General features: G+C 41.5%; 1 protein-coding gene across 1 annotated transcript; it reads left to right on the plus strand.

Annotated features, from left to right (window-relative positions):
* The first annotated feature begins 426 nt into the window (after positions 1 to 426).
* Positions 427 to 23,774, plus strand: tle3a (TLE family member 3, transcriptional corepressor a). Its single transcript, XM_033968022.2, has 20 exons — positions 427 to 1,018; positions 1,231 to 1,331; positions 1,487 to 1,550; positions 1,740 to 1,784; positions 5,396 to 5,458; positions 6,427 to 6,531; positions 12,632 to 12,845; positions 14,455 to 14,462; positions 15,958 to 16,080; positions 16,147 to 16,197; positions 16,266 to 16,418; positions 16,773 to 16,905; positions 17,531 to 17,688; positions 17,769 to 17,842; positions 18,469 to 18,718; positions 20,414 to 20,661; positions 21,423 to 21,570; positions 22,056 to 22,206; positions 22,638 to 22,714; positions 23,275 to 23,774. The coding sequence occupies exons 1-20, from the start codon at positions 995 to 997 to the stop codon at positions 23,380 to 23,382; spliced, it is 2,298 nt and encodes a 765-aa protein (XP_033823913.1). The 5' UTR covers positions 427 to 994; the 3' UTR covers positions 23,383 to 23,774.
* Positions 23,775 to 24,734: the final 960 nt, after the last annotated feature.

A 24,734-nucleotide genomic window follows, 5' to 3' on the forward strand; every position in this document is an offset into this window, starting at 1 on the left:
ACCTGTGTGCGGGCTCCACGTTGACACCAAACACTGCTTTACACTTCATAAGTCTGTGCCTTTGTGCAGACACAGGGATCAGACGGATGGAGCAGCTCTTGTGATCTCAGTTCATAAATGAGTGTTGTTTACGTGGCAGAGACCCATTAATGAGGCGGTGGAGTTTGCGCCACCACAGTCGTTTTTTAGATGTGCGCACGAGCACCAGCGCTGTTCTTGCGGGCAGATGATGCGTGTATCTACGAGATGATGTCATACACCAGTGCACCCCACGTGGGGCCTCTTTTTCCGATAGGCAGATGTGGCTCGGTGCTTTCCTTTAATCCGATTGGACAGATAGTCTTGCCCTTCTGCCTGTGTGTGGCAACCAAGCTGCGCTGGACTGGGCTAACGCGAGCTGTGGAGAGCACCGTGTAACGCGTCCAATCTACAGCCTGCACGAGGCGGGAGAGTTTCCCTTTTGATCCTCCATTCTTCTTCTTCTTGGGATCTGGGAGCTTCTTACCTGAGAACACAGCCCGAGAACAGAGACCGACTGTCCCGAAGAGAGGGCATTTGACATAAAACAGAAGAACATTTGGATGGATTTAAACAAATAAACCGGACTGTTTGTTCTTCAGGACTGTCAGGCGGATGGCTCGCCCGCGTCAGATTTATGTAGCTCTGGTTTTGGAGCGTGCGCTCCTCAGCGCGCTGTTTGCCTCCACTTTACGCACAGTTTGACTGCGGCTCGAGCTCATGGCGCTTGTGGCCAGTAAAGACGTGGTTTTGATGGAAATTGAATTCCGTGTTGTTTCAAAACATCAGGGGGAGTAGTGAAGCTTGACCCATTGTGTTTGCAAATGGCTGACCGCCTGAGGTAAACACCACAGTGGACCTGGACAGGATCACAAACGGACCTTTGTTGAAGGAAACCTCTGAGCACACTCCCCGTTTCACTTCGAGCTGACAGAAAAAATACCGCGGGACATAAACAAAGACTTTACATTTGAAGATGTATCCACAAGGCCGACATCCGGTGAGTCCAGTGTGTGTCCTGTGAGGAGCAGGAATGCTCATGTCACTCTATAAAGCACATGGCGTGATAGATAAAACAGGAGGGATGGTCATGTTTGGTTCTTTATGATGCAGCTAGATAAAACACATGGAATCCTTATTATCGGGCTGACATAACCCTTTGAAAAACACTGTAATGTGTGACTCTACATGTTCATATCTGACTCTTTTCAGGCTCCACATCAGCCCGGCCAGCCCGGGTTCAAATTTACTGTAGCAGAATCCTGTGACAGGATTAAGGATGAGTTCCAGTTCTTACAGGCCCAGTACCACAGGTAAACAGCCCACAGTGTTCTAAAGCACAAAAGATAAGCTCTGAATTTGGCTCTGACCAAAGACCAGGGTGTGTTTGTTTTAAATACCCAGCTGTCTCCTGGTCCAGTGTGAATGACTAAAGAGACACCTGAGAATGACACATGTCCTGTTTTAGTCTGAAGGTGGAGTACGACAAACTGGCCAGTGAGAAGACAGAGATGCAGCGCCACTATGTCATGGTAAGATGATTATGATTATTATTATTATTATTAGTAGAAGTAGTAGTATTATTATTAGTATTATTATTATTACACAATAACTGTCATGGTTGTCAGACCCAAAGCTGTCTAACCTGTGCAGGCTGTGTACTTTACAGACACATTAAAACACAATGACCTAAATACACTGAGCTGTTGTTATGTTTTCAGTACTATGAGATGTCCTACGGGCTGAACATCGAGATGCACAAACAGGTGTGTGCCTTTTAAATCTATCATATATATATATATATATATATATATATATATATATATATATATATATATATATATATATATATATATATATATATATATATATATATATATATATATATATACAATTGTGCTGTATGTAGGGACTTGAATGAGACAGGTGCTAATGATGCTAGCTGCTTTTATTGCACTTAGAGCAGAGAGGAGGGGGGGTAGGGGTCAGATGGGTACGGGGGCCCATAGGGGTATGGGGGGGGGGGGGGGGGCACCGCACAGTGCTGTGAAAACAGGTTAATCGACTGATCCATTTTAGCACCTGACTCTCTCCAGCCAATGAATAATTCATCAGAGGGGCTCTAACCTGCAGGAGCTGTGTTTGTGTGCAAACAGAAACTGGGGGCCCACATTAGAATGGAGGAGGAGGGGCCAGGGTTGAGTGCATTACAATGGGTTTATTTCCTGTTCACCAGTTCGTCTATATGAGACTCAATCAAATTTGAATTGCGACTCAGTCATGTCTAATTGTCCCTGATATTCTTGGGTCTATTTATTTATGTGCTTTGGAGCTAAGTTCAGACTTTGTTTTGTTTTAAATGGCATTTATTAAGTTTGTATTGAATTTTTATTGATTTGTAGCAAAATAAAACAAGTCAAAAATCGTGATGTCAGTATGAGGGAAGAATCTTGAATCCTTATATCTGCCTTAAAACCCTCTGTTCTGTCTGTGGAGTTACATCACAGGAGTTTAGCAGTGCACCTTTAGCTCACGGCTTTTCTCTCTAAGTGTAGACACTGGTAGTAGTGGAAGATACTGATAAAAAATCATATATTTTGGGGGGTTATTCTGATTGTGCTAAATGTGCTAAATGCACTAAATATGCTAAATGCAGTAAATGCACTAGATGTGCTAAATGTGCTAAAAATGCTAAATGCACTAAATGTGCTAAATATGCTAAATGCGCTAAACGTGCTAAATGAGCTAAATGTGCTAGTTTGTCTTCATTATGATCACTTATATTTGTTGCTTGTTTCACCTGTAGATACATTTAGCTGTGAAATATGTGACTGTCCTCTCAGAACAAAATTGAGATAAAGACTTAAACAGACTTGATGTTAAAATAGTTTGAAGATACTGTACCGTCAGTGTAATACGTGTCCCATTAGTTTAGACACATTCAGCTGTACAGAGCAGTAACAGTATGGCACTTTGCCCTGAGTGCTCTGAAGTGGGTTTGAAGGAGTTGAACATGAGGGCGGCGGTGCCCATAGCGACCGTGCTCTCCTAACCCCAGACGTGTTCCTCTGTGTTTACATGTTCAGCTCTGGGTTTCCCTCACTGCTGTCACAGCCACACAGGCTCTAGAGGAGGCGCTTTATACACAAACTCTGTAGTATCTGATTCACAGCATCCTAAGCAGAGCACATGTGAATCTTCGGACGAGGCGCTTTCTACACAAACCCTGTAGTATCTGAATCACAGTGTCCTAAGCAGACCATATGTGAAACTTTGGGTCAAAATGTATGTAACTCTATTGCTGGGTTTCAGATGACATCACGGCATTCTATAGGTCAATCATATTCAATACAGATAGAGGCAGCTGTGTCATACATTTGTGAATGAACCTTTTGGAGATTTCATGGCAAAGTGCATCATAGTCAATAATCAATAGGAAAAATTGTCTCTGGATCTTTATAAATGTATCATATACACATACACATATACACACTTCATACAGACTACATGCATGAGTGTATACTGTAAACATACATGTTCTATTTATATATGTATGCCAGTATATAAGTGACACTGTGAAAAACATGGACTACGTAAGCTGAGGGAATGGGGTCCATCACCTTCCTTTTTTGTGGTTGTGTCATAACCAAGACTGTTCCTGACACGTTTTGGCATTTCTGATGGATTGCAAAAACACCGCGTGATTTTGGTCTTAATCCCAAAGCTAATATGGAGTAATGTGTTTTGTCCATAGTTTTGTCCATAGGGTCTGTCCTGCTCATGTCACAGTCTGGCCTAGAGCAGATTTAGAGCTTCTTGCTAGTGTTACACGGCAGCTCAAGCCTGTGTCATAAATTATGCTCAGTCTGCAGTTCAAATGAGACGATGTGATGTTTGCGTTTGCAGTGGCCCTGGTTTGAACTGAGCCTCGTAAATTCCACAGATGATGTAGCTATTTCCTGTCTCCAAAGCTGCTAACAACAGCTCCCTTCACACGTCTGCTAACAACAGCTCCCTTCACACATCTGCTAACAACAGCTCCCTTCACACGTCCGTCTCATCCCTCATTCATTTGTTTATTATCGATGAGCCGCAAACTCAATTTTATGACCCAAACGTGTACTATGATTTTAAAGCCTGTTGCGGTCAAACAGAGCTGCTGTTTGTTTAATGATTTCAGAGCAAAGGGGGTGGTGCTGGTTGCCATGGCAGTAGGCAGAGCAGCAGAAGGACTGGAAGCATTCAGAGCCTAGAACGGCCTGGCCACTGTCAAATGGTATTGATCATTTTCAGCTCGTTAGCTTACTGTTGCTTACTGCTGCGGAGTGGTGCGTAAATGGAACGAGGCGGACACAGAATGGTTGGTGCGGACTTCCTGGGTGCGGTTGTGGTTTTCACTGTATGGCTACTGTGCTGCAGATGTTTAGGAAGAGACCCTGTGCTGCCCTCACATGGCTGTCATATGAGTGATGTGCATTGATGTGTCAAACAGGACTCAACCATTTGGGTAAAATATCTCATTGTAATTTTTCGGACAAGGTTTGCCATTCGATTTGCTATTCATTATTAAATAATACAATTTTGTTCAAGTTGTATATGAGTTCACAAATGAACATAAGAGTCAACTTGTACAGATCTAAACGACAAGGTCTTTTTAAGAGGGTTTTATGCAGAATAAGACATAAGAATAATGACATTTGGTTGGCCTTTGAGATGCTAATTGTGTCCATTCACGTCGTTAGCGATTAACCCCACAGCCCTAAATACAAGCTAATTGAAATCTGAATGCTCACAATTTGTAAATAACAAACATGATTTTGTCTGAAAAAAAAAAAATTGCAATCCTATTATCTACAACCCTGCCAGCGCTACAGTTTAGAGCTCTACCTGTTCTGAAATGAACAGCAGTGATTCTTGTATTAGCTCAGTGTTAGCTTATATTTGCATTATAATTAGCTCAGTGTTAGCTCATGTTAGCTCATGTTAGCGTGTGTTAGCTTGTATTACCTCATGTTTGCTCGTGTTACCTCATGTTAGCTCGTGTTAGGTCGTGTTAGCTTGTGTTAGCTTGTGTTGGCTCGTGTTGGCTCGTGTTAGCTTGTGTTAGCTTGTGTTTGCTCGTGTTAGCTCGTGTTACCTCATATTAGCTTGTGTTAGCTTGTATTAGCAGTATTATTAGCTCTGTGGTTGTTACTTTAAATACTGATACTGATACTGATACAAACACAGTATTACTCATGTAGTTTTACTCTGAGCTGTGATATTTGTGTAGAAAAAGAGGCTCCAGGTTTGAAGGGCGAGGAGAAGGAGTCGGCATATTGGCTTCGTGTCCATCCAGGTCTGATTTATTCTAACTGTTTCCTCTTTGCCCTTTCAGACGGAGATTGCCAAACGACTCAATGCGATCTTAGCACAAATTATGCCTTTCCTGTCACAAGAGGTGAGTTTTCAAACAGGCCAAGCTGAACAGATTTTGTAGTTCTTGTTAATAGATTGGGTTCACAACATTACAACACTTTAGAACACCTATAGTTTAAAATAGAGCTGGAGCACAGAATTCTATGGTAGATTTGATGTCAAAATGTAGATGTGTCCACTTTAATATCTCTGTACCTACTGGGCCTGTTCTTTTGAAACAAACACTGGCAAACCACTGAATGTTTTCTGTCAGCATCACAGATTGTATGAAGAAGTGGGCTGAGTGAGATGTTAGTTATAGGGGCCAATTTGGAGCCAAGTTCCATATTTGGAATTCCGACAATGAGTATCATAGCAGCTAAAGAGCCAATCTGGAGCGAGGCTGTGGAAGGTAACGTTCCATCCCGCTCACACTGCTGATTTAGCAGGGAGCAGGCGCTTAGCAACGCCGTCAATCAAACCTGTTTCTAATGCTAGTGGGTGACCTCAGGGAAAAGAGGCGCCTGATTTGTCTGTTGTTAATGTTCATATCTTGATTTACAGACACAATAGTGAAAAAACAGGATCATGTAGAGGTGGTTAATATGAACATTTAAGACCAAAGCAGCAGTTACAGAGAGAGTGGACACAGTTTTTCAATGTAAAGTGAATTGGAGCCAGAATTGATGGAGCTGGAAGCGCGCCCATGATCACTACTTCATGATCACGTCCCAAACATTATTTTTTTTTGTTTATTTTTGGAGGTCAACAGTGAAGAGTTTTGTTAAACCCCATCCTTTATATATAAAACCCCGCCCTTTATCTAAAGCTGTTACTTACAGATTCTAGAATGTTTTGAATTAAACCAATACATGAGTTTCACAATGATGAAAAATGAAGACACCATGTCACCACAACAACAAACTCTTTTATATGATCAAAATGTCTCCCTTAACAGGAAGCTGAACCCCCATTCACTATTGTAATGGCTCCTTTCTGTGTTGATTCCAGCACCAGCAGCAGGTGGCTCAGGCCGTGGAGCGGGCAAAGCAGGTGACTATGACCGAGCTGAATGCCATCATCGGGGTACGTGGACTTCCCAATCTGCCCCTCACCGTGTGTATACCCCTTATTTTCTATTTCACTATAACAAGGCCCGAGTAGCACAAATGAACATGTAATATATTCTGTTTTCATGTTTGGATTCCTCTTGTGGCATCTGCATTAATAACCATAGGTGTATTTATAGGTCTGTCACGATATAGAACAGTGAGACCTTTCTACAGAACATGTACTGAGATGAGATAAAATAATGATCATCCTTATATTCTCCTTATAACAGATAAGGGGCAGATGATGATCTGCCCCTGACATAATAAGACAAAGCACAAGGATCCTAAAACACGACGATCCTAAAACACGACGATCCTAAAACACAACAATCCTAAAACACACGGATCCTAAAACACACGGATCCTAAATAACAAGGATCCTAAATAACAAGGATCCTAAAACACAAGCAACCTAAAACACTATGATCCTAAAACGCTATGATCCTAAAACACTATGATCTTAAATCACAATGATCCTAAAACACAAGGATCCTAAAGCACGACGATCCTGAAAATATGCCAATCCTAAAACACTGATCCTAAACCACGACGATTCTAAAACACGACAATCCTAAAACACGACGATCCTGAAACACAAGGATCCAAAAACATTATGATCCTAAACAGTATGATCCTAAACACAAGGATCCTAAAACATGATGATCCTAAAACACAATGATCCTAAAACACGATGATCTTAAAACATGACGATCCTAAAACATTATTCTAAAACACAATGATCGTAAAATACATGATCCTAAAACACAATGTTCCTTAAACACTGATCCTAAAACATGATGATCCTAAAACATGATGATCCTAAAACATGATGATCCTAAAACACGACGATCCTAAAACACGATGATCCTAAACATTACGATCCTAAAACATGGCGATCTTAAAATACGGCGATCCTAAAACACAGCAATCCTAATACAATGATCCTAAAATACGACAATCCAAAAACGGCGATCCTAAAACATGACGGTCCTAAAACATGACGATCCTAAAACATGACGATCCTAAAACATGACGATCCTAAAACACGGCGATCCTAAAACATGACGATCCTTAAACATGACTATCCTTAAACATGACGATCCTAAAACACGACGATCCTTAAACATGACGCTCCTAAAACACGGCGATCCTAAAACATGACGATCCTTAAACATGACGATCCTAAAACATGACGATCCTTAAACATGACGATCCTAAAACAAGACGATCCAAAAACATGACGCTCCTAAAACACAGCGATCCTAAAACATGACGATCCTTAAACATGACGCTCCTAAAACATGACGATCTTTAAACATGACGATCCTAAAACATGACAATCCTTAAACATGACAATCCTAAAACACGGCGATCCTAAAACACTGATCCTAAAACGATGGATGCACTGAGAGGATGCATTGAGAGGATGAGAGGATGCATTGAGAGGAGGAGAGGATGCTTTGAGAGAATGAGAGGATGCTCTGAGAGGATGCTCCAAGAGAATGAGAGGATGCTCTGAGAAGATGAGAGGATGCATTGAGAGGATGCACTGATGCTGGTATCAGATATTGGGTCCAAAAGATCGGTTGTTCAATATCGTAGTTGGAGTGATGTAATAAGCCAATATCCTGGTTGTGTCGATATCCTGGTTGATAAACTGATGTAATAAGACAATTTCTTGGTTGTGTTAATATCTTGATCAGTCGATATCCTGGTCGTATCGAATTCCTGGTTGTGTCGATATCCTGTTTGATAAACTGATGTAATAAGACGATTTCCTGGTCATGTTAATATCCTGGTTGTATTCATATACTGGTCATGTCAATATCCTAGTTCTGTCGCTATTCTTGTCGTGTCGATATCCTGGTTGTATTGATATCCTGGTTGGGTCGATATGCTGTTTGATAAACTGATGTAATAAGACGATTTCCTGGTCGTGTTAATATCCTGGTCATGTCAATGTCCTGGTCGTGTCGATATCCTGCATCTGTCGATATCCTGGTCGTGTCAATATCCTGGTTGTATTGATATCCTGGTCATGCCAATATCCTGGTCGTGTCGATATCCTGGTTGTATTGATATCCTGCTCATGCCGATATCCTGGTCGTGTTGATATCCTGGTTGTATTGATATCCTGGTCATGCCGATATCCTGGTCGTGTTGATATCCTGGTTGTATTGATATCCTGGTCGAGTCAGTATCCTGATCGTGTCGATATCCTGGTTGTGTTAATATCCTGGTCATGACGATATCCTGATCGTGTCGATTTCCTGATCGTGTTGATATCCTGATTGTGTCGATATCCTGATTGATAAACTGATTTAATAAGACGATTCCCTGATTTCCTGATGGTTGCATTGATTGATATCTTGGTTGTATTGATATCCTGGTCATGTCGATATCCTGGTCATGTTAAGATCCTGGTTGAATTGTTGTCCTGGTCTTGGTGATATGCTGGTTGTATTGATGTCCTGGTTGTATTGATATCCTTGTAATGTCAATATCCTGATCGTGTCAATATCCTGGTCGTGTCGATATCCCGGTCGTGTCGATATCCCGGTTGTATTGATCTTCCGGTTGTATTAATATCCTGGTTGTATTGATATCTTGGCTGTGTCAATATCCTGGTCATGTTAACATCCTGGTTGATAAACTGACGACTGACTGACGACTTCCTGGTTGTGTTAATATCCTGGAGGTGTCGAAATCCTGTTTGTGTCGATATCTTGGTTTTGTCGATATTCTGGTAGTGTCGATATCCTGATTGTATTGATATCCTGGTGGTGCTCCCTTCCTGGCTCTCTCTCTGCTCTCATCCTGACTCTCTCTCTTTCTGCTCTTGTCCTGACTCTCCTCTCTGCTCTTGTCCTGACTCTCTCTCTGCTCCCATTCTGCTCTCTCTCTGCTCTTGTCCTGGCTCTCTCTCTGTTCCCCCTCTACTCTCTCTCTCTCTCTCTCTCTCTCTCTCTGCTCCTGTTCTGACTCTCTCTGCTCTCAGCCTGACTCTGTCTCTCTCTGCTCTTGTCTTGACTCTCTCTCTTTCTATTTGTTCTGACTTTCTTTTGGCTCTCGTCCTGACTCTCTTTTTCTGCTCTTGTACTGACTCTCTCTCTCTGCTTTCGTCCTGACTCTCTCTCTCTCTCTCTCTGCTCTTTTCTTGAATAGGTCCTCTCTCTCCCTGCTCTCGGTCTTGTGTCTTTCTCTCTGCTCTCGTCGTGACTCTATCTGCTCTTGCCGCGATTCTCTCTCTCTGCTCATGGTGTATTCAACCTAAGCCTCTCTTAAAGCTTTGCGCTATTGGGCCTGGTCTCCGTGGCATCTTCAATGCCTTGTTGTGTTTATAAATGTGCGTTGAGAGCTCTTCAGATCCCTCCACTGCTGGGAAGCCTTTAATTGGCTAAGGTCTTAACGAGGCGCCACATCGCTCACTGCAGACTGAGTGCGCAGGGAGTATAGCAAAGCAGCCCCACTTCAGCCTGGTTAAGAGAGTCTCTATACGACTGTTCGGTTCAGATAAGAACATGAGGCTATGCTTGTGAATGTGGGTCGAGAGTTGGCTGATACTGAGAGGTATTTTTTGGAATATCCCCCTAACGCTCACCCTAATAATATTTAGACCAACAAACTTGTGTAAAGAGGATGCCTCTAAATATTTAAATTAAGCTTTTAGTTTCAGACAATTAGAATGACGGTAAAATACACACAACAGCCCACAAACATAACTTTATCTTTAACCCTTATTAGGTTTAAAGCATATTATTATTATTATTATTATTAATCATTATTATTATTATGAGCTCAAATTGTCACTGAAGACCCTGATAAAAAATAATGAAAGATGACAGAGAAGCGCCCCCTCAAACTTTGATTTTTATGGGGCCAATGGGAGCTGGACACGAAAAAAAATCTACGTAAAAATCAGAAACTTGCATAAAAATATAGAACATATGTCAGGACATGACAAAAATTATATTATGACTCATACAGGAAGTTGGCCATATTGGATCAAATCCGGGAGTGACACAAGCACACACCTTTGCATTCAGGACATCTTCTTGCAGTTTTTATTGCAAACACTTGGCCAAAACACACAAATCCCATGTGTGATTAAAGATTATCAATTGCATTTTGAATATGACTTTGTGTGGGGTCATGGTGAATTTTCAACAAAATTGCAAGATGTGAAACATTTCAAAAATATATTTCTCTTTCACACATTTTTTGTTTGGAAAAACCCAATACAGCGTTTATGCAGATTTCAGAGCTGAACACAATGATATGAAAACCGTGGCAGTAGCTCCCAAAATGACTCTCTAGCGCCCTCTTGAAACTTTATTCTCAAATATTCATATACGACAATTGATTTGTCATAGACTAAAATTCACAGGAGCCTTATTTGTGATGGGGCACAATGTGAGAAAGTCACATGACTCTTTATGGTTTAAGAGAAAAATAATGGGTGGAAAAATATTTCCATTATTATTATTATTATTATTATTATTATTATTATTATTATTATTATTATTATTATTATTATTATAATTAATAATAATGATTAATAAAAAATAATAATAATTTAATGCCCGATTGGGGCAATTTTTGACCTCCTGAATGTTAACAAAAACAAAATTTTACTGGACCCTCATTTTATATATATATATATATATATATATATATATATATATATATATATATATATATATATATATATATATATATATATATATATATATATATATATATATATATATATATATATATATATATATATATATATATATATATATATATATATATATACACACCTTTCAAAATAACTCAATATTGCCACCTGAAAAATCCAAATACATTACGGCAATGAGAGACCTTTTTCATTGTAGACAAATTCAATTTGCTACAAGTAAAAAAATATTTTATGACCCCACCCTAACCCCTACAGGTAGTCGGCCATTGTGGGCGGAACCCTGTGCTGTGGATTTTCATTCAAGAAACTTTCAAAGTGGTCAAAATGAACTAGACTCAACCAGACTCCTGCCTCCGCAGCCAGACCCCTGCCTGTGCAATCAGATCCCCGCCTCTGCAGCCAGATCCCCGCCTCTTGAGCCAGACCTCGGCTGGTCCCCTGCCTCCAGACCCCTCCCTCTAGTGTGCACTGCACGACAAAGTTATCCAAGTTATTTTTGCTCCTCATTAGTGAAGTGCTCCCTCTCCAATGGTGCTATGAGCAGGTGTTCTCAGGCTTGAGACTAAACATTTGGGTCGCCTCCAGCAAAGACTAAGGTTGTGTACAGGACTGGTTTCTTGTGTCAATTCAGGTCAAGCACCAATATCAGTAATAATATTTTCTCTGTTGCATTAAAACCTGTGAGATCTGCTCCCATCATTTTATGTTGTAAGATCTGTAGCTTGTAACCGGCTCCTTGTGCTCTTCATGGCTGACCTGTAGTGGACCCTGCAGTCTCTCATGCTTCAAAGCCATTCTATCTGTCCTCTCAAATATTGATGCTTTATAAAATTGAAAGCTTCAGTGTGTTCCAGAGTTGGTTATTGGTTCATTCTACTTTCTGTTTAAGAAATGAAATCTTGTACCAGGGCCTAGTAGAACGGAGGTTTCAGCTTTTGTCTGCTGGGGAACAGTGGTACAGTGTTAGGGCCCAGCCGGGCCCCCTGAAAGCTTGGGCCAGCCCTGTTCTTATCATAGTTATTAAGATAAGAGAATGTTTATTTGTCCCACAATGGGGAAGTCCCAGTGTAGCAACGCAAACAGCAGAAGAACACAAATATTCAATCAAAAACCATACATAGGTGATAAAACAGCCTTGAATGAGACCAGTCTAACTTCTATATGGGATATACATATAAATAAAAAAAAAAAAAAAAACCATTATCATGCACGTACAGTGAAAACATAGGGCTGAGTACTCTTAATATTTGGCTCTGGCTCCAGCATAAATAAATAGGACATAAACCATTTGCATTTGTTCCCATCTGATTCTTTGTAAACTTTGGTATTTTATAGCTGGTATTACCTTCATATGGAGTCCAGTAGAGCTACCATGTGTTGCACTCTCACTCTGGATGTGCATCTGTTTGGTGTGTTCCAGCAGCAGCACCTGTCCCATGCCGCTCATGGACCTCCAGTCCCACTACCCGGACACCCGTCAGGCCTGCAGCCCCCGGGACTGCCCCCTGGTCTGCCCCCAGGTCTGCCCCCTGGTTCTGCATCTGCCCCTGGGCTCTTGGCTTTAGGGGCTCTGGGGAGTCAGGCCCACCTGCCTGTGAAGGACGAGAAGAACCATCATGACCTGGAGCACAGAGGTGGGCACTTATGTGAACATGGCCCATTCTCCAATCAGAATGCCAGTTTCCAAACAGATTCACACACATGGTTTAACTTGTATAAGGACACTGTGTTATTGTTCTGATTGTGAAAAATAGCACTTTTATATTCACTGTTATTAAACCAGAAAAAAAAAACGGTAAATTACTGTATGACCAGTGACTGGATACGACTGGATACGACTGGATACAACTGGACACAACTGGATACGACTGGACACGACTGCACACGACTGGACATGACTGGACACGACTGGATAAGACTGGATACAACTGGATACAACTAGATACGGCTGGATAAGACTGGATACAACTGGATATGACTGGATAATGGTGTGTTCACACCAGGGCGTGAGGGGCATTGAGTTTACATGCAAAGTCTATGGTGGATGCGTGTCTTAGTTGCCCTGCATTTTTATGGCGTGTCTTCAAGCATCAGAGCGATTCACACACTGTGTTATTGTTCTGATTGTGAATATCACTTTTATATTCACTGTAATTAAACCAGAAAAAAGATAAATTACTGTGTGACCAGTGACTGTATACGACTGGATAAGACTGTATACGACTGTATACGACTGGATACGACTGGATAAGACTGGATACGATTGGATATGATTGGATACAACTGGAAACGACTGGATAAGACTGGACAAGACTGGACAAGACTGGACATGACTGAATACTACTGGATAAGACTGGATAAGACTGGATAATACTGGATACGACTGGATACGGCTGGATAAAGGTGTTCGCTGGTCCAAAAGTTGAAAAATATTTTGGCGTTTGATGCGTAGCGTCAACCAATCAGACACTACACTCCAGTGACAAAGAGATATCGTTAGAAAGTATAAAGTAGAAAGACATCAGCCACAAACTAGCAGCAACTTAGTTATACTGGGCACACCAGCTAACATAAAGGCTAGTCACAAACCCAGACACGCCGCAGCAGAGCCAGTCGCCTCCGTTGATGGGTTTTATGTAATAAATACACTAAAGCCACTCTCTCAACTCGGTCTGCAGTCTTCACAAAAACACAGGGAAAACAAAACATCCAAAGACACTCGCAGACTGCAACGGACACACTCTGCCCTCAAATGCAAAGGTGTCCAACCAGAGGCGTCCAACGCATTCTTGACGCCCCGGTGTGAACGCACCATAAAACTGGATAAACATTTACACATCCAGTTACAGACATTTCTATGTCATTAGTGATTTCACAGACAATAGTTACATGGTAATAATACAAACTAACACACACACAAGACATAAACACAAACATACACACAAACATAAACACAAACATAAGCATACACACAAACATACACACAAACATAAACATAAACATATATACAAACACAAACATACACATAAACATACACACAAACACATACATACATATAAACACAAATACATGCACACATACACACACACAAACATAAACATACACGCAAACATACACATACACAAACATACGCACAAACATAAATAAGCTGGTCGGTCATGTTCTGGTCTCATCATCTGATCTGTTTGTCTCTCTCTTGTCTTCTTTGCACCTTGGTGACTGCTGCTCTGATCTCTGCTGTAGAAAGCACAGTGAGTACAGACAAATGCTTAAACATATTTACAATATGATTTTGACGGTTAGGGTTCGGGGTCTTTATGCTTGTGTAGTAATGATTGACAGCAGTTACCAGGAAACATAGAGTTAGGCGAACTATAACCCAAATCCTTATATCTTTAGTAGCCCGACATGTTGACGGGACATAGACATCTTGGATCATGCACTGGTAGGACAAGGCTGAGGAGGGTGTTCATTTTGTTTCTGCTGTTGAGATAGAGTGTGGGAATGTTGTGATATTGTGGTATTGCTGAATGAAGAGGGGTAAAAGAATGCATTTACTCTATATGAAAGGCTTTCAAGGTGATTGGTTAAGAATCTAAAGTAGCAGGTTTTGTTTGACTGACAGCTGTAGTCAGGTGACAGAGGTCTTACTGTTCAAAACTGCATTTAGGATCATGATGTTCCAGCTTGACATTAATCAGAGCTCAAGATTTAACACAGTCAAATCAAAATTGCAAATTATATAGCTGCAGATAGCTAACAAAGCTAACAAAGGCTGAATTGGTTTAACCCCATTTCCTCTGCAAACAACAGAATCTTTTATATGTAAAAACTGCTGACTCATTTGTTTCTTTAGATCTTTACAAACATCTTTTGTCAAATGTTAATCCTTCTAACAAAACATTAATTTAATCAAATCTAATTGTGTTCCTACTATTTAGTTTACATTGACTTGAGTGAGTCCTTGAGTGGCTCCTGTTGGCTCTAAGTCTGTTGGATGTATACAGTGTCCTAAATCCATTCTTCCTCTTTGTTGCTATGATCTGAATATTTATTAAGTCAAATTGAGTCGTGTTTGTTTACTACCCCTCTTCCCCCTCACACGTATGCTTGCTCATGTGGTCTTTGGGGTGGCTGTGATCAGGCTGGCCTCAGTGTATTGGGGGGGTTGGGTTTCTCAGACAGGACTCTGAATGGGTCCAGTCATGTCTGAGGAAACAGAGCTGCAGCATTTAGAGGCCATGTTCTTGTCTCAGGTCATCTGATCGCTCTCTGGTGACTTTGTTAAATGAGTTATGCTGAGCCAGTTACTGCTGCTGAGAAAGATGAGAAAAACAAGAGATAACTAGTTACCATGTTGAATTGGTTTGGGTCATTTTATATAGAATGCTCAAATGAAATAGAGTCTGTAGAGAGTGAGTGCAGTCTATAAATGGGAGGTATACTGTCTACAAGTTGAAAAGGCTCAGAATACTAGAATACTCAGAATTTCAATACCACAATAGTATGCCTTGCTCAAAGTGTTCCATAATAAGGCATTAAAACAGGCAAATTTACATATCAACTTTGCAGAGAGGCGAGAAACGTGTTTGTATCACCTGTAATGGAGTCAGCTAGATAAGTGTAAGGCTATACTATGGAAGATTATATCATCTCTATGGAGACAAGCAGGTGGCAGAGCCCTCAGTTACATAGTTCTCTTTTGAATCGCCTGTAAGTGTTAACACCTGTGTTTTGTTCTGACAGAATAATTCAGTATCTCCTTCGGACAGTTTGCGCACTGCCACAGAAAAGCACCGCAGTTCATCCGATTACAGCCTGGACTCAAAGAAGCGCAAAGTCGAAGAAAAGGACAACATGAGCAGATATGTAAGGACTAGCCCATCAGCATGAGCTTCATCTTAATGATCATCTAAAACTGACCTCTGTTTCCAGGACAGTGACGGAGAGAAGAGTGACGACCTAGTGGTGGATGTGTCTAATGAGGTGAGCTATTACCAGCTACATCTAAGGTGGCGTTGAATATGAATATATACAAAATCCTGTATCTTTAGGATCCTGCCACCCCTCGAGCTAGTCCTGCACACTCTCCACCTGAAAACGGCATTGATAAGCCCCGCCCCCCAAAGAAGGACACGCCTAACAGCCCAGCGTCCGTGGCGTCCTCTGGCAGCACCCCGTCCTCCAAGGCCAAGGAGCTCAGTCATGTAAGTACTGTTCAGGAAGAGTGGGACAGAACAGGGTCAGAGTGAGGATGTATAGAGTGGATTAGAGCGCTGAAGCTGGAAGAGCAGAGCCAAATGTCAGGGATAATATTGTTCCACACAAGGATGAGCTGCTGTAATAGTGAAAGTATTTAAACAGACGAGGATTGCTCTGCCACACTCACAGATTAGAGCCATAAGGGGATAATGGTGGCATCTCTATTGTGGCTCTAATAGGTTTGAGTGGTTGAGGGCAGGAGGACTCTACACACTGAATCCTATGAGACAAGATTAACTTCAGATTGCACAGAGCTGCTGCTGGATTCTAAAAGGCTTGCTTTGTGCTTCTCATGACAGAATGACAAATCTTCTACACCGGGTCTGAAGTCCAGCACCCCCACCCCTCGAAATGATGCCCCAACCCCTGGCACCAGCTCCACCCCTGGGCTCAGGCCCATCATGGGCAAACCATCAGGCATGGACGCTCTGGGTGAGTCTCGCCAACATGTTGTGCAGTAACAAAAGATGTAATAACATACATACCATAACATACTATTGTTAATAATATACAAAAATATCACTTTCACCTTTTAATGTGTCACAATCAAAATCACAAAGGCTACATGTTTTGAAGTGACATATTATCCACAAATAAGAAAATATCCTGTGTTACACTGCATGAAGACATCTAACCTTGTAGTTTAGATCAGTACTGTGAGTCAGATGCCCTCCCTGTGTAACCCTGTAGTTTAAGTCTGTTCAAATGTTCTGAAATGTGATTCTTGTGTTCTGTTCATTTGTCACTTTATTTTTCAGTGTTTTGTCTTATTTTGGACACATTTAAAATGTGAATTTTTGACAGAAATCTATTTTTGACATTAGCTTACTACAAAGGTCTACAAAGCTCTGTATGTATGTATGTATGTGTATGTATATATATATATATATATATATATATATATATATATATATATATATATATATATATATATATATATATATATATATATATTTTTTTTTTTTTTTTTAACCCTATATGTTGTAGTCTTAGTTGTAAATCATCAGTAAACAGTTTATCATATGTTTTATTATTGTTTTTGCTTTATGGTAAACAGCTCCAGCATTGCGCACTCCTTTGTCATACCCCAGCCCTTTTGCCATGATGGGGCATCACGAGATGAATGGAGGTCTGACCAGTCCTGGGGTGTACGCCGGTCTCCATATCTCTCCGCAGATGAGCGCTGCTGCAGTGGCTTATGGGCGCTCTCCAATGGTAAACGGCCCACACAGTCATGTGATTATAACTGTACTGAGGGGGGGGACTTGGGCTAATCGTGTTCTGTTTGTGTTTAGGCCTTTGACCCTCACACTCACATGAGAGCACCTGGACTTCCTGCCAGCCTCACATCCATCTCTGGAGGAAAACCGTAAGTCTGAATGTAAAGGTCTTGCTCGTGTTCGTAAGGGGACATAATGTCCAACATTTATGAGCTTTTTCACCACGTTATAACTGTGGTCCCTTATCTTTTACTTCTTCAAAGAAAATATTTAGAGTGATTAATACATTGAGTAAATGTCGGTGTTGTCCCTCAGTCGTCCAGGTCTGATCCATAGTAAAAGAAAAATACAAAATCTGTCAACTGGACAAGAAATATTTGAGTAATTCTGTTCCAAACGTTTTCAACAGAAAGTCAATGGATCTGTTTCTGTTATTAAGCTGTTTTATCTCAAAAGACCAAATGATGATTTACGTACTTTATATTTTAATACTAAATACTCAAAAATCATAATGTATAAGAGTGTATCATGTGTCGTGTTTAAAACGTCATGTAGACTTTGAGATTACATAATGCTTTGAGAATAATAGCAGGCTGAGGTAGGAATGAGTTAAGTATAAGTCCTTGCTCCTCTTAGGTTCTATCTGTGTTCAAAAACATGATAAATGATAAACATGTCCAGAAGATATCCAGGAACATATGAACAGACATTTTACCAAAAACACTGGATATAAACACACGCGTCGGCCTTCTTACAGTGTTGTGTATGACTTCAGGGCATATTCATTCCACGTGAGTGCTGATGGTCAAATGCAGCCGGTGCCCTTCCCGCCCGATGCTTTGATTGGTCCAGGCATCCCGCGTCACGCCCGTCAGATCAACACTCTGAGCCACGGAGAGGTCGTCTGCGCTGTCACCATAAGTAACCCTACCCGCCATGTCTACACTGGGGGCAAGGGCTGTGTCAAGATCTGGGACATCAGCCAGCCGGGCAGCAAGAGCCCTGTGTCTCAGCTGGACTGCCTGGTACGTTCCACAGGCTCAGCTCACTGGACCAATCCTTCTATTTATGTTATTGTAGAGTTGATGTGATCTTGTCAGCAGAGGTGTGCAGATTAATGCATTATACCTGATATTATAAATGTTTTGAAGATTTGCAGGAATACCTGGTATTTTTGAATACCAGGTTTATTGATTATAATTTTTAAAATGCAGTTAAAAGTTTATTCAAATTTAATCTGAATATAATTCAAATAGTTGGATATAATATCATATCCCATGAACAAATATTGATATATACATTTTTGTGAATATCACACTCTTCTTTTAACACAAAGTCTGATTTTATATTGGTCAGAGAACAATATATTTGTGATGAATAAAACATAAAATAAAAAGGTTCAACATGTTTTAAACATAAATACTTCTAGAGCAGACCGTATACACCAACGTGGAGTGGCTGCTATCCGCTTTTCAGACATTCAAAATAAGACCTAAAAATAGCCTGTCCAGCAGGTGCTCTTTAGTGCAGAATGGCTCCTGTCTCCTACTTAGTGCAGAATGACTCCTGTCTCCTGTTTAGCACACTCCTCCTTAGTGCAGAGTGGCTCCTGTCTCCTCCTTAGTGCAGAGTGGCTCCTGTCTCCTCCTTAGTGCAGAATGGCTCCTGTCCTCTTCTTAGCTCAGAATGGCTCCTGTCCTCTCCTTAGCTCAGAGTGGCTCCTGTCCTTTCTTTATATGACCCCTGTGTTCTCCTTAGTGCAGAATAACTCCTGTGTTCTCCTTAGTGCCGAATGACTCCTGTGGTGTCCTTAGTGCAGAATGATTCCTGTCTCCTCCTTAGTGCAGAATGACTCCTGTCTCCTCCTTAGCGCACTCTTCCTTAGCACAGAGTGTCTCCTGTCTCCTCCTTAGCGCACTCCTCCTTAGTGCAGAATGGCTCCTGTCTCCTCCTTAGTGCAGAATGGCTCCTGTGTTCTCCTTAGTGCAGAATGACTCCTGTCCTCTTCTTAGGTCAGAATGGCTCCTGTCTTCTCCTTACTGCAGAATGACTCCTGTCTCCTTCTTAGCTCAGACTGGCTCCTGTCTTTTCTTTACATAGGTCCTGTGTTCTCCTTAGTGCAGAATGACTCGTGTTCTCCTTAGTGCAGAATGAATCCTGTCTCCTCCTTAGTGCAGAATGACCCCTGTGTTCTCCTTAGTGCAGAATGACTCCTGTGTTCTCCTTAGTGCAGAATGACCCCTGTGTTCTCCTTAGTGCAGAATGACCCCTGTGTTCTCCTTAGTGCAGAATGACTCCTGTGTTCTCCTTAGTGCAAATTGGCTCCTGTCTCCTCCTTAATACAGAATGGCTCCTGTCCTCTTCTTAGTACAGAATGGCTCCTGTCCTCTTTTCTTAGCTCAGAGTGGTCCCTGCCCTTTCCTTACATGGCTCCTGTCTTCTCTTTAGTGCAGAATGGCTCCTGTCTCCTCCTTAGTGCAGAATGACTCCTGTCTCCTCCTTAGTGCAGAATGGCTCCTGTCTCCTCCTTAGTGCAGAATGACTTCTGTCTCCTCCTTAGTGCAGAATGGCTCCTGTCCTTTCCTTACATGACTTCTCTGCTCTCTTTAACTCAGACTGGCTCCTGTCCTTTCCTTACATGACTCCTTTCTCCTCCTTATCTCAGAATGACTCCTGTACTCTTGTTAAAGTTATTGATTGTTATGTCCTTTGTGCTTCAGAACAGAGATAACTACATCCGATCCTGTAAGCTGCTGCCCGATGGGCGCACACTCATAGTTGGGGGTGAAGCCAGCACTTTGACCATCTGGGACTTGGCTTCTCAGACGCCTCGTATCAAAGCTGAGCTCACATCATCTGCTCCGGCCTGCTACGCTCTGGCCATCAGCCCTGATGCCAAAGTCTGCTTCTCCTGCTGCAGCGATGGCAACATCGCAGTGTGGGACCTGCACAATCAGACCCTCGTCAGGTAAGCGAATACTGTTTAATAGTCTATAGTGATATGTGAGGGTCTTATATTAATATTTAGGGTTCAGTTTATTTTTTATATATTTTTTAGAAAGTAGTAGTTTCTACCTGTCGATAGGCCCATTAATTACAGACCTATTAACCATAAACCATTTGTATACGTTTCTTACCTGCACTCCAGCTTAGGTTTAAAATATTAGCTCCTCAGACTCTTGCACGCAAACATATTTAATGTAGTAGTTATGTTAACAATAAAAACTGTAATGGTGCCAGCAGCCTAGAACCAGTCCTATTTGTGTGTTCGTGGGATTTATTTCCTGATATCGAATCTGACATTTTGAGGACTTTACCCCATTCAAAGGATATCATTCTGAAACCCATGGATATAATCAAACATGTTTGTCTGCTATCCCTGTCTCAATAACACATTTAAAAGCTAAGTATATTGCTACAGAGAAATACTAAGATAAACAATAATATTGAAATTAGTTAATGCCACTGATAAAATTATGCAAGATAATCCCAGTAAACCCAGTTTTAGATCATTATAAGGCCTGAGCTGCTACAAATAAACAGCAGAATGAAGCCATAATTAACCATAAAAGTTATTTATTCAACTCTCTATAGCTCAAATCTTAGCTTGTTACATAAAAATGGCAAAAATCTTCACATGATTGCAAAGAAGTAGTAACACGATAAATATATTGTTTCAATCATAAGTCGCTATAGTGATTATAATGACAGGACTACTGTCTACTACAGGCAGTTCCAGGGCCACACAGATGGAGCCAGCTGCATAGACATCTCTCATGACGGGACCAAGCTGTGGACCGGTGGACTGGACAACACTGTGCGCTCCTGGGACCTGAGGGAGGGCCGCCAACTGCAGCAGCATGACTTCACTTCACAGGTACGGACCCAGACCAGGGCTGAGTGTAGAACTTTTATCACTATATTCAAGGTTTGAGATGGCAATATACTGAAGGGTTTTAGTCATGGGACAAGAAACTATTTTTAGGAGACAAGGCACAACTTGAGATTCAATGAGACAAGACAAGGTTTTTGCCTCAAATTTGATCTCTGAATATCTCGTGGCGTGAGATCTTGTCCCATCTTGTCCCCCTAGTGGCTGTTTTATTATTTGTACATGTTTAAGTTATAGTTATAAGTTCTGCTTCCAGTCCTCACATTTCATCATTTTTTAATTCGAGTTTTTACCCTCTGTTAAAGTTGTTCTAGGTTTCAGCGATGGCCATTAGCCATGATTGTATGACAATATTTAAAATGTCATATTTTTCCCGTATATATCATGATACATCACCAGCCTCTCCCCCTTCAATCTCACTCACTTTTGTCCCTGTTGGAAATGTCTATCTTTGTTCTCCATGGGTTTAGATCTTCTCCCTGGGGTACTGTCCGACCGGGGAATGGCTGGCAGTGGGGATGGAGAGTAGTAACGTTGAAGTTCTTCACCACTCCAAACCAGACAAGTACCAGCTCCATCTGCACGAGAGTTGTGTCCTGTCCCTGAAGTTTGCTTACTGTGGTAAGAAAACTCAGACGTTTTTATGTTTGAAACTGCCTAATTGTTAAAGGTTCACTGTGTAACTTTTTCTTTCCAACTGCTTGTCTGAGCTTCTCTTTGGCAACAAGCCTCAACTGAAAGAAGCTGGACTTTATGGCAGAGCTAATGTGCTTGTCCAGTTTCAACACAAAGTCCAAACCAGACAAGCACAAATTAATGTTTAATGAAATAAATATGTAATGAAAATAAAACGCAAGAGACATAAGCTTATTGTCACACTGTGGATGCTTCGAAGAAATAATGTCTCCATGGTAATAAGCTAGTGGCAGACTGCCCATCAGAAAAGTTAGATAGTGCACCTTTAACATTGAACATTAGCATTCAACGTAACTGTCCTTTTTCAGATTTATAGAGCAAAAATGAATCTCTTTTTCTTCTGGTTTACTCTGCAGGCAAATGGTTTGTGAGCACAGGGAAGGACAATCTGCTGAATGCATGGAGGACTCCCTATGGTGCCAGCATATTCCAGGTATGAGGATCATTATCTCTTTCTGGATCAGAGTCTGCTTCAGAGTCTGAAGCAGAGTCTGAAGCAGACTCTGAAGCAGAGTCTGAAGCAGAGTCTGAAGCAGAGTCTGAAGCAGACTCTGAAGCAGACTCTGAAGCAGACTCTGAAGCAGACTCTGAAGCAGACTCTGAAGCAGAGTCTGAAGCAGAGTCTGAAGCAGAGTCTGAAGCAGAGTCTGAAGCAGAGTCTGAAGCAGAGTCTGAAGCAGAGTCTGAAGCAGAGTCTGAAGCAGAGTCTGAAGCAGAGTCTGAAGCAAGGCCTGAGGCAGAGCTGTGGCAGCATCCATGCAGTGTGCTCTATAGAGCTAGAATTACAAAAGAGATTATAACAATTTAAGTATAAAGAGCAGCACGTAAAAAAATTGAAAACTGTACTAAAGCGTTTGTGAGAGCTAGGGACAGATTTAAATATCTATTTACTCTTTCTGCTCTGTGAAAAGCACACCTTTAAATTAAACAAAGACTTTAAATCATTGATACATTGCTGCCATGGTCTAATGAGTGTTGTTTTCTTCCTGACAGTCCAAAGAGTCCTCATCCGTCCTGAGCTGTGACATCTCCACTGATGATAAGTACATCGTGACGGGTTCTGGAGACAAGAAGGCCACAGTGTACGAAGTGATCTACTGATCTTCTGACCACTGTGTATGGACTGATCTACTGAGCTGCTGTTGTGAACAGCAGTCTAACACTGGACTCTCATACTGACTCCTGCCCAGGGTCATGTTCGGGTCTCATGCCTGGGGGTCATGCCTGGGTTTCATGCCTAGGTGTCGTACCTGGGTGTCGTGCCCCAGGTGTTGTGCCTGGGTCTCGTGCCCTGGTCTGGTGGCACACAGACTGGAATGTACCCTTTGCCCGTTCCTGACTAAAACATGTACATAAAACACTGCGGGACACTAAGGAGCAGTTGTTGTTTTTTTATTGTTTTATTTTGGAGAGTTTGTGACTTACTGAAGCAGTGCTTCAGCTTGTGAATACTGTACATTATGGAGTAATAAAATCTCTTTTGTAGATTTTTATTTGGTCTCAGTTCTGTGTTTGCTTGTTGTGGTTTTCTGTTGAAAGGCATTTAGAGACTTTGTAAAATAGTATTCTGTTTTTATATTAGTCTGGGGTGACCTTTTGGGAAATCTCATTTGGATTTTTGCCAGTGACAGTCTGTTGTAAATGAGGTGGGGTCTGTTCTTTTTCTATCTTTTATTATGTTATGTTTTCTTGTCTGGATGTATTCTCATTCAGTTCGGTTCATCCCTTTTTATCAGTTTTGGACTGGCTAACCTCTGGTTGGAGGGTAAACACACTTCAACTGTGCCACTACCGCTTCATGTTATCTACTGTTCAAAATCAGTAGCCAAAGTGTTTTTGGGGATATCTTGAGCAGTAATTTGCACCAAAGCATGTGAGCAGTGCTTGGAGCTTTTACAGTAATCTTTAGCGGTCACTGAGGTACAAGTATGCATTCAGTTTAGGAGTAGTACTTAAGAGTTCACAATGAGGAAGATCTGGGTTTCCATGCCACACCACTCCAACCATGATGCAGGCGCTGCTCTTGAGGACGTGAAGAGGTCTGGACTCCTCTCTAGAGCTGCCTCTTCACTCGGGCTGTTGTGGGTAGAGGCTTTCAAGCTGTAGCCCAGTGCCATCCTCCTCCTGTTCCCACTCCAGAGAGCACTTCCTGTGTGCATCTGTAGCTTAAGCCCTCTGCTCAAGTACAATTTCTTCTTCTCACATAATCAAACAGATGAAAGTGTGTACTTGGAAGTTCCTATTGCTGAACTCTGAAGGGCTCATTGTGGGGCCTTCCGCAGATCCATTCTCAGAGAGCTTTCAGCCATTTCTCATGCAGAGGCTTAGGGAGACAGAAAAAATAAGAGGACAAGTGTTTTTCTTCTCCAAACCGATAGCACACTGGGAATTCAAACTTCCCAACAGCACTGTCTGTTTTTCCCTGCCATAGGCCTTAAATTCTTCAACTTTTT

The sequence above is a fragment of the Periophthalmus magnuspinnatus genome, chromosome 6 (genome assembly GCF_009829125.3).
Source record: "Periophthalmus magnuspinnatus isolate fPerMag1 chromosome 6, fPerMag1.2.pri, whole genome shotgun sequence".
In the NCBI taxonomy this organism is placed as follows: domain Eukaryota; kingdom Metazoa; phylum Chordata; class Actinopteri; order Gobiiformes; family Gobiidae; genus Periophthalmus; species Periophthalmus magnuspinnatus.